The sequence below is a fragment of the Salmo salar genome, chromosome 01 (genome assembly GCF_965601325.2).
Source record: "Salmo salar chromosome 01, fSalSal1, whole genome shotgun sequence".
In the NCBI taxonomy this organism is placed as follows: domain Eukaryota; kingdom Metazoa; phylum Chordata; class Actinopteri; order Salmoniformes; family Salmonidae; genus Salmo; species Salmo salar.
Genome location: NC_138291.1, coordinates 32,410,289 through 32,425,164, shown reverse-complemented (window position 1 = coordinate 32,425,164; position 14,876 = coordinate 32,410,289). Strand labels below are relative to the sequence as shown.

At 44.7% G+C, this 14,876-nt stretch overlaps 1 protein-coding gene across 22 annotated transcripts in view; it reads left to right on the top strand.

Moving 5' to 3' along the window:
* Nucleotides 1-14,876, top strand: part of bltp1 (bridge-like lipid transfer protein family member 1) — a 136,362-nt gene that overhangs the window by 76,430 nt on the left and 45,056 nt on the right. For 12 of the 22 annotated variants that reach the window (XM_014191706.3, XM_014191736.3, XM_014191721.3 and 9 more), the window contains exons 42-58: nt 1,254-1,458; nt 1,708-1,875; nt 2,029-2,219; nt 2,297-2,472; nt 2,586-3,162; nt 4,707-4,905; nt 5,005-5,280; nt 6,634-6,727; nt 7,166-7,216; nt 7,726-7,932; nt 8,205-8,440; nt 12,719-12,963; nt 13,286-13,391; nt 13,486-13,583; nt 13,693-13,881; nt 14,016-14,184; nt 14,296-14,507. In XM_014191706.3, the coding sequence (XP_014047181.3) occupies nt 1,254-1,458; nt 1,708-1,875; nt 2,029-2,219; nt 2,297-2,472; nt 2,586-3,162; nt 4,707-4,905; nt 5,005-5,280; nt 6,634-6,727; nt 7,166-7,216; nt 7,726-7,932; nt 8,205-8,440; nt 12,719-12,963; nt 13,286-13,391; nt 13,486-13,583; nt 13,693-13,881; nt 14,016-14,184; nt 14,296-14,507 (3,399 nt within the window). The remainder of the gene's footprint in view (nt 1-1,253; nt 1,459-1,707; nt 1,876-2,028; nt 2,220-2,296; nt 2,473-2,585; nt 3,163-4,706; nt 4,906-5,004; nt 5,281-6,633; nt 6,728-7,165; nt 7,217-7,725; nt 7,933-8,204; nt 8,441-12,718; nt 12,964-13,285; nt 13,392-13,485; nt 13,584-13,692; nt 13,882-14,015; nt 14,185-14,295; nt 14,508-14,876) is intronic. The other 10 variants (XM_014191821.3, XM_014191814.3, XM_014191817.3 and 7 more) reach the window with 3 other exon arrangements.

Below are 14,876 nucleotides of genomic sequence, written 5' to 3'. Positions count from 1 at the left end.
CCCCACGGGGTGAGATCTTGCGTGGAGCCCCAGATCGAGGGAGATTATCAGTGGTCTTGTATGTCTTCCATTTCCTAATAATTGCTCCCACAGTTGATTTCTTCAAACCAAGCTGCTTACCTATTGGAGATTCAGTCTTCCCAGCCTGGTGCAGGTCTAAATTTTGTTTCTGGTGTCCTTTGACAGCTCTTTGGTCTTGGCCATAGTGGAGTTTGGAGTGTGACTGTTTGAGGTTGTGGACAGGTGTCTTTTATACTGATAACAAGTTCAAACAGGTGCCATTAATACAGGTAACGAGTGGAGGACAGAGGAGCCTCTTAAAGAAGAAGTTACAGGTCTGTGAGGGCCAGAAATCTTGCTTGTTTGTAGGTGACCAAATACTTATTTTCCACCATAATTTGCAAATAAATTCATAAAAAATCCTACAATGTGATTTTCTGGATTTGTTTTCTCATTTTGTCTGTCATAGTTGACGTGTACCTTTGATGAAAATTACAGCCTCTCTCATCTTTTTAAGTGGGAGAACTTGCACAATTGGTGGCTGACTAAATACTTTTTTGCCCCACTGTAGCTTTGGAATGTGTTGGGTGGAAGGGAGGAGAGCAACGTGTTGAGATAGGGGAGACAGATGGATATCTGGATTAGGTGAAAGAGGGGTTGAGGTCAGGAGGTGAGGTCAGATCCCCTGAAGGGAGTAATAAGGGTTTAGTATCCTGTTACTCTTTTCCTGTAGAACCATAAGATGAAAGGATTGGAGAGAAGGAGTGTCTTAAGTGGGATATATATATCTGTGATGTGAGAAATGTTGAGTTGTCTGAATTACAGCTGTACAGAACCTTTGGAAAGAATTCAACTTGGTTAAAGCTTCTCTAGTGTCCGTGAGTTATTTACTCTGAAAAATAAGAACCTAACAGTGGGAAGGTTGCTATTTCTGTGGCTTAACCAACAAGGCTTGTAATTTTAACAATTTTATTCATATTTACAGATGGCATACAAGTTTGTTATTAAGGCACATGAAAGTTCACATGTTCGAGAAGGTATTTCTGCCAAAAAACGCATTTTGATAAACAAAAATATTTTTACGTTCAAACGGCTCTCCTTTGAAGTCGTGACTTGCGACATACCCCTAGTTTTCTGAATTGGGTCACATTTTTGTTCAGTATATATGGGTGGACAGGGGCGACAGGGAAGTACCACTTTCCAATAGGAATGCATTTGTTTTCACACTAATGATATGGGTGTGTCTTCCTCAGGGCTCCCACCCATACCAGTCCCTGAGCTACACCAGCGGGGACACGGCGGCTGACTCTCCTGCCCATGTGAGTCGCGTGGGCATGCCTGCCAAGGACAGTCCCCGTAAGGAGAGTCTGTTGAGCTACCTGACAGGCAGCTTCCCCAGCCTGCACAACCTGCTTGAGGGCACACCCCAGAGGAACGAGCCTGCCACCAAGAGCACAGGTAGGCTGACATTGTCCTTAGAACGTTACCATGGGATAGACCAGGGTTTCCCACACCTGGTTCAGACTTGGGTTGCCTTCCAATTCCATACCCTCGTCCCCAAAGTGTGAACATTGTCGAAAAGCATGGCTTATATGGAATTTCCACCATATTTGTATACTAGTTCTATTGCTTTTCGAGCCACAATGAATGAGAATTGGTAAAGCATTGGACTGCAACATTACATTACATGTTTGCACGCCCCTTTAGGTAACAGTGTGGGCCCAGATGTATTGACGGAGCACCCCCTGCTGTCAGAGCCCTCTTCTGTCAGCTTCTACAACTGGATGTCCAACGCTGTGGGCAACCGGGGCGGAGGGAACGCTGTACCCCAGGAGTCCCCCATCAACCGCTCCCAGCACAACAGCCTGCAGACAGGTAGAGGGAATGTTTTGGTAATTTTCTGTGAATGTTGGGGGGGAATGTTGGTCAGCGAGCCGCTGTGCAGCTCGCTAACCAACCCCGAAAGCTCACGGTAGCAGAATGTCAAAAAGAGGTCACCCTAAGTGTCTGTTTCCTGTTGCTCCTCAGGCGTCACCTGTAACCTCCCTACCATCCCATCAGCATCAGACTTCAACACGGTGCTGTCCAGCGACCAGAACACTCTTGATGGAACACAGTCTCAGCACTCTCAGCACAGCACCAGCCAGGATGACATAATGATGGCTGACATCGAGGAGGGCAATCAGTGTCCCGCCGCTGTGCAGCTCGCTGATGCACAGGTAACCTGTTGAGATTGCAGGTGTTTGTGTGTATGATAATTCTAATGATTCCCTCTCCCTTTCCTCAATTCACACAGGTTGTGTTCAAGCCTCTGTTGAGTCACACAGGGATCCAGGCGCAGGATACCACTCCTCTCAGCTACAAGATGTATTTTGGAGAGCACCTCTCCTTCTCCGGCACCTTGGAGTGTCTCAGAGCAGACATTGTGGACTCAGACACTTCCAAGGAGCGGAAGAACAAACGCTCCAAAAGGTAAATAAACCTTGTATCTAAATAAAAATACTGTATGCCTGGTTATTATTTGTCCCAGTATCTACCACTCATAAGTAATCTCGCTCTCTACCCCTCTCCATCTCTCCCTGCAGACAGGGCATGCCTAACCTCCCTCCGCTGGAGTTCAAACCAGCCCTGCTGATCGAGACCTTTAGTCTAAACTCTGTGTTGATGGAGAAGTCTACCAGCACTGGCCCCCCCAACTCCACGGCAGTTCCTTTCGCCTTCCACGACCTCAACCGGCGCCACTACAACACCTTCCACTGCGACTTCACCATCGCCTGCCAGGCCATCAGCCAGCGCGTGGACATGGCCCTGGTGCGCCTCATCCACCAGTTCAGTACCATGGTGGACGACATCAAGGCCACGCAGACAGACATCAAGCTGAGTCGCTACACCGCTGGCTCTGCCTCCCCCACGCCCACCTTCAAGGCAAGGCCCTACCGACACTTCCGCTCCTCTGACTTCAGCCGCAGCTCGCGGGGAAGCATCAACGGAGCCGGGCGGAGTGGGGCTGGCAGTGGCGGGAACACGGCTCAGAGGAGCAAGCGAGGTGGAGGAGGGGGTCAACCACCCAACGGCCCCCCTTCAGGACTGGACAGGAGGGAGCCCCGGGGACGCAACACGCTGGGTCGCTCGGAGCGTCGGACCTCCAAGGTACATCAACCAGTATGTGTCTTCATTTTGGAATGATACTGTATGTTGTATGTACACTGAACAAAAATATAAATGCAACAAAATACAATTTCAAAGATATTACTGAGTTACAGTTCATATAAGGAAATCAGTCAATTGAAATAAATGAATTAGGCTCTAATCTATTGATTTCACATAACTGGGAATACAGATATGCATCTGTTGGTCACAGACACCTTAAAAAAAAAAGGTATGGGTGCAGATCAGGAAACCAGTCAGTATCTAGTGTGACCACCATTTGCCTTATGCATTGCATAGAGTTGATCAGGCTGTTGACTGAGGCCGGTGGAATGTTCAATGGCTGTGCGAAGTTGCTGGATATTGCCGGGAACTGTAATACACTGTTGTACACATCGATCCAGAGCATCCCAAACGTACTCAATGGGGGACATGTCTGGTGAGTGTGCAGGCCTTAGAAGAACTGGCACATTTTCAGCTTCAATATTTGTATTCATTTTGTATTACATTTTTTGGTGTGTCCTTGCGACATGGGGCTGTGCATTATCATGCTGAAACAAGATGATGGCGGATGAATGGCACGACAATGGGCCTCAGGATCTCATCACGGTATCTCTGCATTCAAATTGCCATCGATAAAATAAAATAGTGTTCATTATCCGTAGCTTATGCCTGCCAAGACCATAACCCCATCGCCATCATGGGGCACTCTGTTCACAACGTTGACATCAGCAAACCGCTCGCCCAAACAACGCCATACACGCTGTCTGCCATCTACCCAGTACAGTTGAAACCCGGATTCATCCATGAAGAGCACACTTCTCCAGCGTGCCAGTGGTCATCGAAGGTGGAATTTGCCCGCTGAAGTTGGTTACGACGCCGAACTGCAGTCAGGTGAAGTCCCTGGTGAGGACGACAAGCAAATTCTTTGGTTGTGCAAAACCACAGTTTCATCAGCTGTCCGGGTGGCTGGTGTCAGACGATCCTACAGGTGAAGAAGCTGGATGTGGTGGTCCTGGGCTGGTGTGCTTACACATGGTCTGCGGTTGTGAGGCCGGGTTGGATGTACTGCCAAATGCTCTCAAATTACGTTGGAGGCGGCTTATAGTAGAGAAATTAACATTCAATTCTCTGGCAACAGCTCTGTTGGACATTCCAGTAGTCAGCATGCCAATTGCATACTTGAGCTGTCTGTGGCATTGTATTGTCTGACAAAACTGCACATGTTATAGTGGCCTTTTATTGTCCCCAGCACAAGCTGCACCTGTGTAATGATCATACTGTTTAATCGGCTTCTTGATATGCCACACTTGTCAGGTGGATGTATTATCTTGGCAATGGAGAAATGATCACTAACAGGGATGTCAACAAATTTGTGCACAAAGTTTGAGAGAAAAGCTTTTTGTGCGTATGGAATATTTCTGGGATCTTTTATGAAACATGGGACCAACACTTTACATGTTGCGTTTATATTTTTGTTCAGTATATATTTCTCAGTGATCTATCAGATGATGTATGCTCTGTTTCTATTGGTAAATGTAATGAATCAATTGATGAAGGTGTCGCGGAAGGGCTCTCGGGACGTGGCTGACCACACAGCCATCCAAATGGATGACTCCGACTCCATCACAGTGTCAGAGCAGAGCGAGCCCTCTGCAGAGTGCTGGCAGAACATGTACAAGCTGCTCAACTTCTACTCCCTCATCTCTGACCCCACGGGTATCCTGGAGAAGAGCTCCCCTGAGAACTGCCTCTCGGGTAAGGCTCTCTCTACCCCTCACCCATCTCTAGCCCCTACCCCCTAGGCACTTAGAAATATAAATCATTAATAGGCTTTTTTGTGTGTGATCTATGCAGACGGTGGCCGCAGTCCCTCGGAGCCCCTGTGCAGGGTGATATTTGAGAACGAGCAGGAGGACCCCACCACCCCCACTAACAAGCCTCCATCTGGGCTAGGTGCTGGGGGCAGACGGCGCAGCCTGGTGAGTTCTGAGCCACAGCACGTCACCCTAATCGTGTTTGGCATCGGCATGGTTAACCGCACCCACCTGGAGGCCGACATCGGGGGACTGACCATGGAGGCAGAGCTGAAGAAGATCCACGGCAGCTTCACACTTAAGGAAAAGATGAAGGGTGAGGCTCTTAGTAGTGATGTGTGGGTTGACTCATAACCTGCAGTCCCTGCGGTTATATCTGCGGGGCGGGCGTGTTTAGGATTATTACATATTGTGTGGATGAAGGGCAGGTGGGTGGTGGGCAGGTTGTGTGAAGAGCAAACAATAGCCTACCTGAAAACATCCATAAATGTCTCATTCTTTTGCAATTTATATAGGCTACATTGAGGTTTTTCTTTCATTATTTTAGGCTGTCTGACATTAGAACATAAGTCTAAGCTTCAGGGCCTAACTGTATGTGTGCCAAATAGCCTACATGCCAATTGCCAAATGGGTTTTGGAATGGGCAGAAATCGGTTAATGTCGATACACAGAGGGAAAAAAGGACAATGTCAGAGTTGAATTCAATAAGAGAAAAGCTGCGAAATAAAGAGGGAGGGCCAGAAAAGTAATGTTTAGGAAAGATTTGTTAAAGTTGTAAAAGAGGATGATAGTATTGCCGGCTATGTTATGTGTGATTGTGAGAAGCTATACAAATTACACAGTCACAAGATGGGGACTTCAAATAGGCCTATGGCAAGTCAAGGGAACTGTAGCCTGCTGTTCAGATCGGTTAAATGGAAACTGAAATCTGGACAGTAACTGTAAGGCTATAACCTCTGACATAGCCTTAATGTTAACTCCTGCAGAATTAAGCATTTCTTGCAGTAAAATTATATACCAACTGAAGGCAAAATTTGGACTCGGAAACAGGACTGGAGAAATATGTTATCTTTCTTTTCAGCATCGTGAGAGAATGCGAAGTTAGATGGGTTTTTTTTTATTGCATTTTCTCCCCGGTCCCTGAATGTCTTTGCGCTGCGAAAGAAGCAGGGATGCCAGAGAACTTTACCGATGTCAACTAAATTGAAGCGTTCATTCTACCGATTTATGGCATTGTTCTGGTGAGCAAGGGTTTAGGTCAAGGGGTGCTTCTAGGTCAACATATAATGACAGAAGATAAGCTGCTTGTATCTAATTGTAGACAAGTTGACTAACAAATAGCCTAACAAAATGTCTGAAATTATAAACAGAAACATATCTAAATCAAGCAAATAAAATCATGCACCCCTATCAAAAATGGTTATGTTGTCTCTGACTGTAGTCTACAGCGCATTTACTATATTAGCAAGTTATAGTCGGGTGCGAGCCTCAGATTTTCAGTCGGGCGGTTGCAGATCGGTTATTAACAATTGCGGGCAGGTGCGGGTGAACAAACCGGTGACCCGCGCACCATTAGCTCTTGGTTTACGTCACTAGTTCAATACACTGCCTTATTGTATTACATTTTGCAGTACCATATCTAGATGATAACTCCAAAATCTGTTTTCAGACATACTGCACCAGAAGATGACAGAAACTTGTGCATCAGCCCACATAGGAGGCGTAAACATTGTGCTCCTGGAGGGTATAACACCAGACATTCAGTAAGTACTGCTCAAATTTAGGCAGATGGCTGCTTCATTTGCATTTTTGTATTGAGGTTTGAAGTTTGATAGTGTGCATTAGGTCTCTGTGAATTGTAAGACCTACAATAACCTTTCTAGTTCATTTACCTGTCATTTTGATAACTTGTAAAATTAATTATATGGAACGTTTTAATTTCCTACCCCACTGTGCCATTGATTGCATGTCAACATACTGTGTGAGTTATTCCTACAGTTACTTCACAGTAATCAAATCCTAGAAATATTCAAATGACTGCAAATATTCTGCTGGCATCACTGGAAATACTTTTGGCAGGCGAAGGAAGGTGGATAGATATTCTAATCTAGTCTATTGTCAGTATCTCTGCGTGAATACTCAATTTCTCATTTGCTCTCTTTTTTTACTTTCCCTGCTTTCTCTTCCATCGTTTTACATAGACTGGAGGATTTCCCTACGTCTCCTACCAGCACAGCCAAACAAGAGTTTCTGTATGTGTTTATAACTACTGCACCTTGGCACATCATAGCAATGCCACAGTAGTACCTAGTTAAAACACAACTTTCATTTTGTCTGGAGTCTGTGGTAACCCAGTGTTTCTTCAGTGTACAGCTCTAGCTTTGTTATTGTCCTTCATCGTGTTAGATTGGTAATCCCCCACTGTCCTTTTCTCCTGTTTCTGTGTTCCTTCCTTCATGTGTATGGCGGGTAGAGTATCTTTATAGATCAGCCATATCGCAGCGATTCATCCTGTAATCGTGATCTAATTTATTGTTGATTTTTTTGGCAACGTAATGGAAGAGCCTATTAAACCATGTAATTCTTATGCCCCCATAACATGGGTGTCGTTATGTGCTTCTTAGTGTGTACTATGCCTGCTGTCTAACAAAAATGACCCAAACACTTTCTGTGCAATGTTGTTCTATAGATGTTGTCCTGTCTTAACCTGTTGTCAAACAGTCATATTAGAATCGCTGACACTCTCCTCTGCCCATTCCAGAACGGTTGTGAAATGCAACGTAGCTAAGTCCCAGGCCCTGTACAGCGCTCAGCGGGGCCTGAAGACCAACAACGCAGCTGTGTTCATGGTGGGTGCCATCATGATCAACATCCCCCAGCACCCAGCCACGCTGCACAGCATGATGGTCCGTAGCTCCCATCAGCTCTCAAAGCAGATCTCCGACCTCATCCGCCAGCCGTCCAACGTGTGAGTCTAGGAGGAAATTGTTGTATTATTCATAAGATATTGTATTATTTAAACTTTGAGTCCCATTTAAATCTATAGGTATCTCCTAGGTGAGCCCCTCCCAAGAACTGGGGCTGGGTAGGCAGAACTGCTTGCTCAGTGTGGTCCTCACCTATGTGTCTAGTATGACAGGAAAGCATTTCAGTGAGAGAACCATTTTCTTTCCTCTGAATTTCCTTCATGGACTAAGCAAAACTTCTTCATCCTGAACTATGTTATTTTTTTTCCTTTAGGTCACCCCCCAACAGGGAAGACACCCCCACCCCTCAGCCCTCTGACAAGGCGTCCAGCATCAACCAGACCCCCGTGGAGGCCAATGAGTTCCCCCAGCTGCCAGAGGGTCTGGAGAAGAAGCCCATCGTCCTCAAGTTCAGCGCTATGATGGACGGCATCACCATAGGAGCAGCCCTTTTGCCCTCCCTCAAGGCAGAGTACAAGATGGGCCGCATGAAGAGTCACGGCATGACAGGTACAGTGCCTTCAGAAAGTATTCATACCCCTTGATTTATTCCAGATTTTGTTGTTACAGCCTGAATTAAAAATGTATTAAATAGATTTGAAAAAGTTAAAAGATGTCTTTAGAAATGTTTTGCATTATTATTGAAAATTAAATTAAGAAATATCTAATTTACAGTACCAGTCAAAAGTTTGGACACACCTACTCAAGGGTTTTTCTTTATTTTTTACTATTTTCTACATTGTAGAATAATAGTGAAGACATCAAAACTATGAAATAACACATATGGAATCATGTAGTAACCAAAAAAGTATATGTATACAAAAATATATTTTGGATTCTTCAAAGTAGCCCCCCTTTGCCTTGATGACAGCTTTGCACACTCTTGGCATTCTCTCAACCAGCTTCACCTGGAATGCTTTTCCAACAGTCTTGAGGGAGTTCCCACATATGCTGAGCACTTGTTGGCTGCTTTTCCTTCACTCTGCGGTCCAACTCATCCCAAACCATCTCAATTGGTTTGAGGTCAGGTGATTGTGGAGGCCAGGGCATCTGATGCAGCACTCCATAAACTCTCCTTCTTGGTCAAATAGCCCTTACACAGCCTGGAGGTGTGTTTTGGGTCATTCTCCTGTTGAAAAATAAAGTATAGTCCCACTAAGCGCAAACCAGATGGGATGGCGTATCGCTGCAGAATACTGTGCTAGCCATGCTGGTTAAGTGTTATTTGTATTCTAAATAAATCACAGATCGTGACACCAGCAAAGCACCCCCACACCATCACACCTCTATGCTTCACGGTGGGAACCACACATACGGAGATCATCCGTTCACCTACTCTGTGTCTCACAAAGGCATGGCGGTTAGAACCAAAAATCTCAAATTTGGACTCATCAGCACAAAGGACAGATTTACATCGGTATAATGTCAATTGCTCGTGTTTCTTGGCCCAAGCAAGTCTCTTCTTCTTATTGGTGTACTTTTGTAGTAGTTTATTTTCAGCAATTCGGCCATGAAGGCCTGATTCACGCAGTCTCCTCTGAACAGTTGATGTTGAGATGTCTGTTTTTTTATTTTATTTGTATTATTATTTGTACTTTTGTTGAATTTTTGATCTTTATTTAACTAGGCAAGTCAGTTAAAAACCAATTCTTATTTACAATGACGTCCTACACCGGCCAAACCCAGATGATGCTGGGCCAATTGTGCGCCGCCCTATGGGACTCCCAATCACAGCCAGTTGTAATACAGCCTGGATTCGAACCAGAGTGTCTGTAGTGACGCCTCTAGCACTGAGATGCACTCGGGAGCCCACTGTTACTTGAACTCTGTGAAGAATTTATTTGGGCTGCAATCTGAGGTGCAGTTAATTGCTGATTTCTGAGGCTGGTAACTCTATTGAACTTATCCTCTGCTGCAGGGGTAACTCTGGGTCTTCCTTTCCTGTGGCGGTCCTCATGAGAGCCAGTTTAATCATAGCGCTTCATGGTTTTTGTGACTGCACTTGAAGAAACTTTCAAGGTTCTTGAAATGTTCTGTATTGACTGACCTTCATGTCTTAAAGTAATGATGGACTGTCATTTCTCTTTGCTTATTTGAGCTGTTCTTGCCATAATATGGACTTGGTCTTTTACCAAAAAGGGCTATCTTTTGTATACCACACCTACCTTGTCACAACACAACTAATTGGCTCAAACGCATTAGGAAGGAAAGAAATTCCAAATATTAACTTTTAACAAGGCACACCTGTTAATTGAAATGCATTCCAGGTGAAGCTGGTTGAGAGAATTCCAAGAGTGTCCAAAGCTGTCATCAAGGCAAATGGTGGCTAATTTGAAGAATTTCAAATATAAAATATATTTTGATTTGTTTAACATTTTTTTTGGTTACTACATGATTCCATATGTGTTATTTCATAGTTTTGATCTTTACTATTATTCTACAATGTAGAAAATAGTAAAAATAAAGAAAAACCCTGGAATGAGTAGGTGTGTCCAAACTTTTGACTGGTACTGTAAGTATTCACACCCCTTTGCTATGACACTCCAAATGTAGCCCATGTGCATCCAATTTCCTTTGATCATCCTTGAGATGTCACTACAATTTGATTGGAGTCCACCTGTGGCTAATTCAATTGTTGTGACATTTAGAAAGAAGCACACCTGTCTGTATAAGGGCCCACAGTTGCCAGTGCGTGTCAGAGCAGAAACTATACACTGAAGTCCAAGGAACTGTCCTTGGATCTCCAAGATATAATTGTTATGAGGCATGTACACTACATGTACATGCCTCGTCGAACATCTCATTCCAAAATCATGGGCATTAATATGGAGTTGGTCCCTCCTTTGCTGCTATAACAGCCTTCACTCTTCTGGGAAGGCTTTCAACTAGATGTTGGAACATTGCTGCGGGGACTTGTTTCCATTCGGCCACGAGCATTAGTGACATTGGGTACTGATGTTGGGCGATTAGGCCTGGCTCGCAGTCGGTGTTCCAATTCATCCCAAATGTGTTTGATGGAGTTGAGATCAGGGCTATGTGCAGGCTAGTCAAGATTTTCTACACCAATCTTGACAAACCATTTCTGTATCGACCTCGCTTTTTGCACAGGGCCATTGTCAGGCTGAAACAGGAAAGGGTCTTCCCCAAAATCGTCTAGAATGTCTTTGTATGCTGTAACGTTGTGATTTCCCTTCACTGGAACTAAGGGACCGAGCCCGAATCATGAAAAATAGCCCCATTATTCCTCCTCCACCAAACTTTACACTTGGCACTATGCATTGGGGAAGGTAGTGTTCTCATGGCATCCGCCAAACCCAGATTCGTCCGTCGGACTGCCAGATGTTGAAGCATGATTCATCACTCCAGAGAACGAGTTTTCACTTCTCCAGAATCCAATAGCGGCGAGCTTTACACCATTACGCATGGTGATCTTAGGCTTCTATGCGGCTGCTCGGCCATGAAAACCCATGTCATGAAGCTCCAAACGAACAGTTATTGTGCAGACGTTGCTTCCAGAGGCAGTTTGGAACTTGGTAGTGAGTGTTGCAAATGAGGACAGACTATTTTTACGCTCTACGTGCTTCAGCACTCGGCGGTCCTGTTCTGTGAGCTTGTGTGGCCTACCATTTCGCGGCTGAGCTGTTGTTGCTCCTAGACGTTTCCACTTCCACACAATAACAGCACTTACAGTTGACCGGGGCAGCTCTAGGAAGGCAGAAATTTGACGAACTGACTTGTTGGAAAGGTGGCATCCTATGACGGTGCTATGTTGAAATTCAGTCACTGAGCTCTTCAGTACGGGCCATTCTACTACCAATGTTTGTCTTTGGAGATTCCATGGCTGTGTGCTCAATTTTATACACCTGTCAGCCACAAGTGTGACTGAAATAGCCAAATCCACTAATCTGAAGTGGAGTCCACATACTTTTGGCCATGTAGTGTATTGGGGGAATGGTATAAAACCATTTCTAGAGTGTTGAAGGTTTCCAAGAGCACAGTGGTCTCTATCATTGGGAAATGGAAAAAGACTCTGCCAAAGGCTGGCCATCCGACCAAACTGAGCAACCGGGCAAGAGGGACCTTGGTCAGGGAGGTGACCGAGAACCTAATGACCACTCTGACAGAACTACAAAGTTCCTTGGCTGAGATGGGAGAACATGCCAGAAGGGCAACAGTCTCTACAGCACTTCACCAATCTCGAGAGTTTATTGTAGAGTTTCCAGACGGCAGCCTCCTTTAGAAAAAGGAACATCACAGCATGCCTTGAGTTTGCAAAAAGGCACTTAAATCCCATTGAAAATCTGTGGAAAGACTTGAAGATTGCTGTTCACTGCCGCTCCCCATCTAACTTAACAGAGTTTGAGAATCTGAAAGGAAGAATGGGAGAAAATCCCCAAATCCAGATGTGCAAAGCTGATACAGACACACCCAAGACGACATAGGTTCTTCTACAAAGTATTTATTCAGGGGTATGAATACTTATGTAAATTAGATATTTCTCTATTTTCAATGAATGTGTAAAAATGTATAAAAACATGGGGTATTGTGGGTAGATGGTTGAGAGAATCTATTTAATCCATTTTGAAATTGGGCTGTAACACAACAAAATGTGGAATAAGTCAAGGGCTATGAATACTTTTTGAAGGCACAGTAGTTAGCACCCAGGTTTAACCTCCGACTGGGGTAATGGGATATTGTACTTGTATTATGAGGATCTTATTATTTGTGATCTGACAATGCATCTTAATTTAATTCTGAGTGGATTGATAAACTCATTGTTCTCTGCAGGAGCCCAGACAAGGTTCACGTTCGAGCTGCCCAACCACAAGCTGTGTTTCCAGTCCAAGGTGTCCCCGGTGGACACCATGTCCGCCATGCCACCCTCGGCCAACCTCAACCTCCCGCCAGTCACCATGTCTGGAGAATACATAATGGAGGACCACGAGGGCCACTCGGATTTTACTGACGACTTCCCAATCCCCATGAAGCAGGGCAACTACCTCCAGGGGAATTACCTGCGCTGTGTGGCTGAGGTGAGGCTGCCATATTCAAGTAGAGTAGCTCCGGTATTGCAGACTATACCTTTTGTTAATATAAAATATGTCAACACAGTTTTGTTCTATTTTGATTTTTTCATTTGTTTGGATATTATTTGAGCTAGATATAAATTGGCGTCGCGCGTAATGCTCATGCGGGGTGAAATGTGTATATATTTGTGGATGTGAGTACTCAGTCTGTTCGATCTGACGAAGATACTTGTGAATCGAAACATTGTCAATAAAGTTGTAATTGGCAGCATATTCAGTCTGTGGGCCTTTCTGTTATTTTCATTGATTTCAATCCCCCTTCACGTAGATTGGTTCTTTTGAGCACAACCTCACCACGGACCTCCTGAACCACCTGGTGTTCCTGCAGAAGGTTTTCATGAAGGAAGTCAATGAGGTCATCCAGAAAGTATCAGGTCTGTCCCGCTGTATAACACAAGGACATTGAAAGTTGTTGTTGTGTTTCAGTATTTTGCTTAGACACTTTGGGTTAAATGTTTGTCTATGCAGGAGGAGAGCAGCCCATCCCTCTGTGGAATGAGCACGACATCTCAACAGACGCTGACAAGCCCAAGATTTTGCTCTACTCACTCAGTCTGATGTTTAAGGTACCAGTATTTAAAACAAGAAATGTGCTGCAGTTTACATTCTTGTTACTTATTGCTTGAGTATGGGAATGAAACTGATGACTTTTTCCTGAATTCTTGTGGTTTGCAGGGGATCCAGATGACAGCCACCACTCCATCCATGAGAGCAGTGCGCTTCGAGACAGGGCTGATAGAGCTGGAGCTCTCCAACAGGATCCAATGTAAAGCCCAGCCCGGCGGCAGCAGCAGTTACCTAAAACTGTTTGGGAAGTGCCAAGTGGACCTGAACCTCGCCCTGGGCCAAATAGTCAAGCATCAGGTAGGCTACAGTGAATTAATATAGGTTGTGTTTGTTTCAATTAGCTGCTGCAATCAGATTCCTCCTTTTGAGGATCAATAAAATACTGTGTCTGCCCCTGTTTTGTGAGATTTAACTATTTATTTATTCCACAGGTGTACGAGGAGGCGGGTTCAGACTTCCACCAGGTGGCCTACTTCCGCACTCGTATTGGCTTACGGAACGCCCTTCAGGAGGAGATCAGTGGCTCCTCAGACAAAGAGGCAGTACTCATCACTCTCAACCGGCCAATCGTCTTTGCTCAGCCTGTGGCCTTTGACAGAGGTCAGGCCTTAATTAGTTTTCAGATTCTCGGAATCTAATTCTCTAAATTGCATAACCTCCCCAACAAAATCGTTATAGAAAACTTCATCACTGTTTCCCTTCTCGTTGCAGCTGTACTCTTCTGGCTGAACTACAAGGCGGCCTACGACAACTGGAACGAGCAGCGTCTGGCATTGAACAAAGACATCCACATGGCCACCAAGGAGGTGGTGGACAAGCTGCCGGGCATCCAGCAGACCTCAGCCCAGGCCTTCAGCACCCTGTTCTTACAGCTCACCGTCAACGACCTTGGAATCTGTTTGCCCATCACTAACAACTCACTGGTAGGAGGAGAATGATGATCTTAAAAATGTGGTCCTTTATTTTGCACCCTAATGTTTTCGGGAGAAAGCCTTTGCAATGTGGCATGTTAAAATGGTATATCATTTTTTAGTACTGTATATTAATGCATGTTGCAAGTTGGGGCTTGTAGAGAAAGAGGGCACACGTCTTGGACACACAATGTTACTAAGAATAGTTACATATTACAAATAATAGTTATTACATTACTGTGTATTTTACTACACCAACCCTGACGGTGCTACATTTAGTCTTTGACCCTTAGACCCATTTTTTGTTTGTGTTTTTCTGTTTCAGACCTTGTCCTGAAACTGTTTGTGTGTTACATTGATATGAGCTAAATTGTAAGAAAT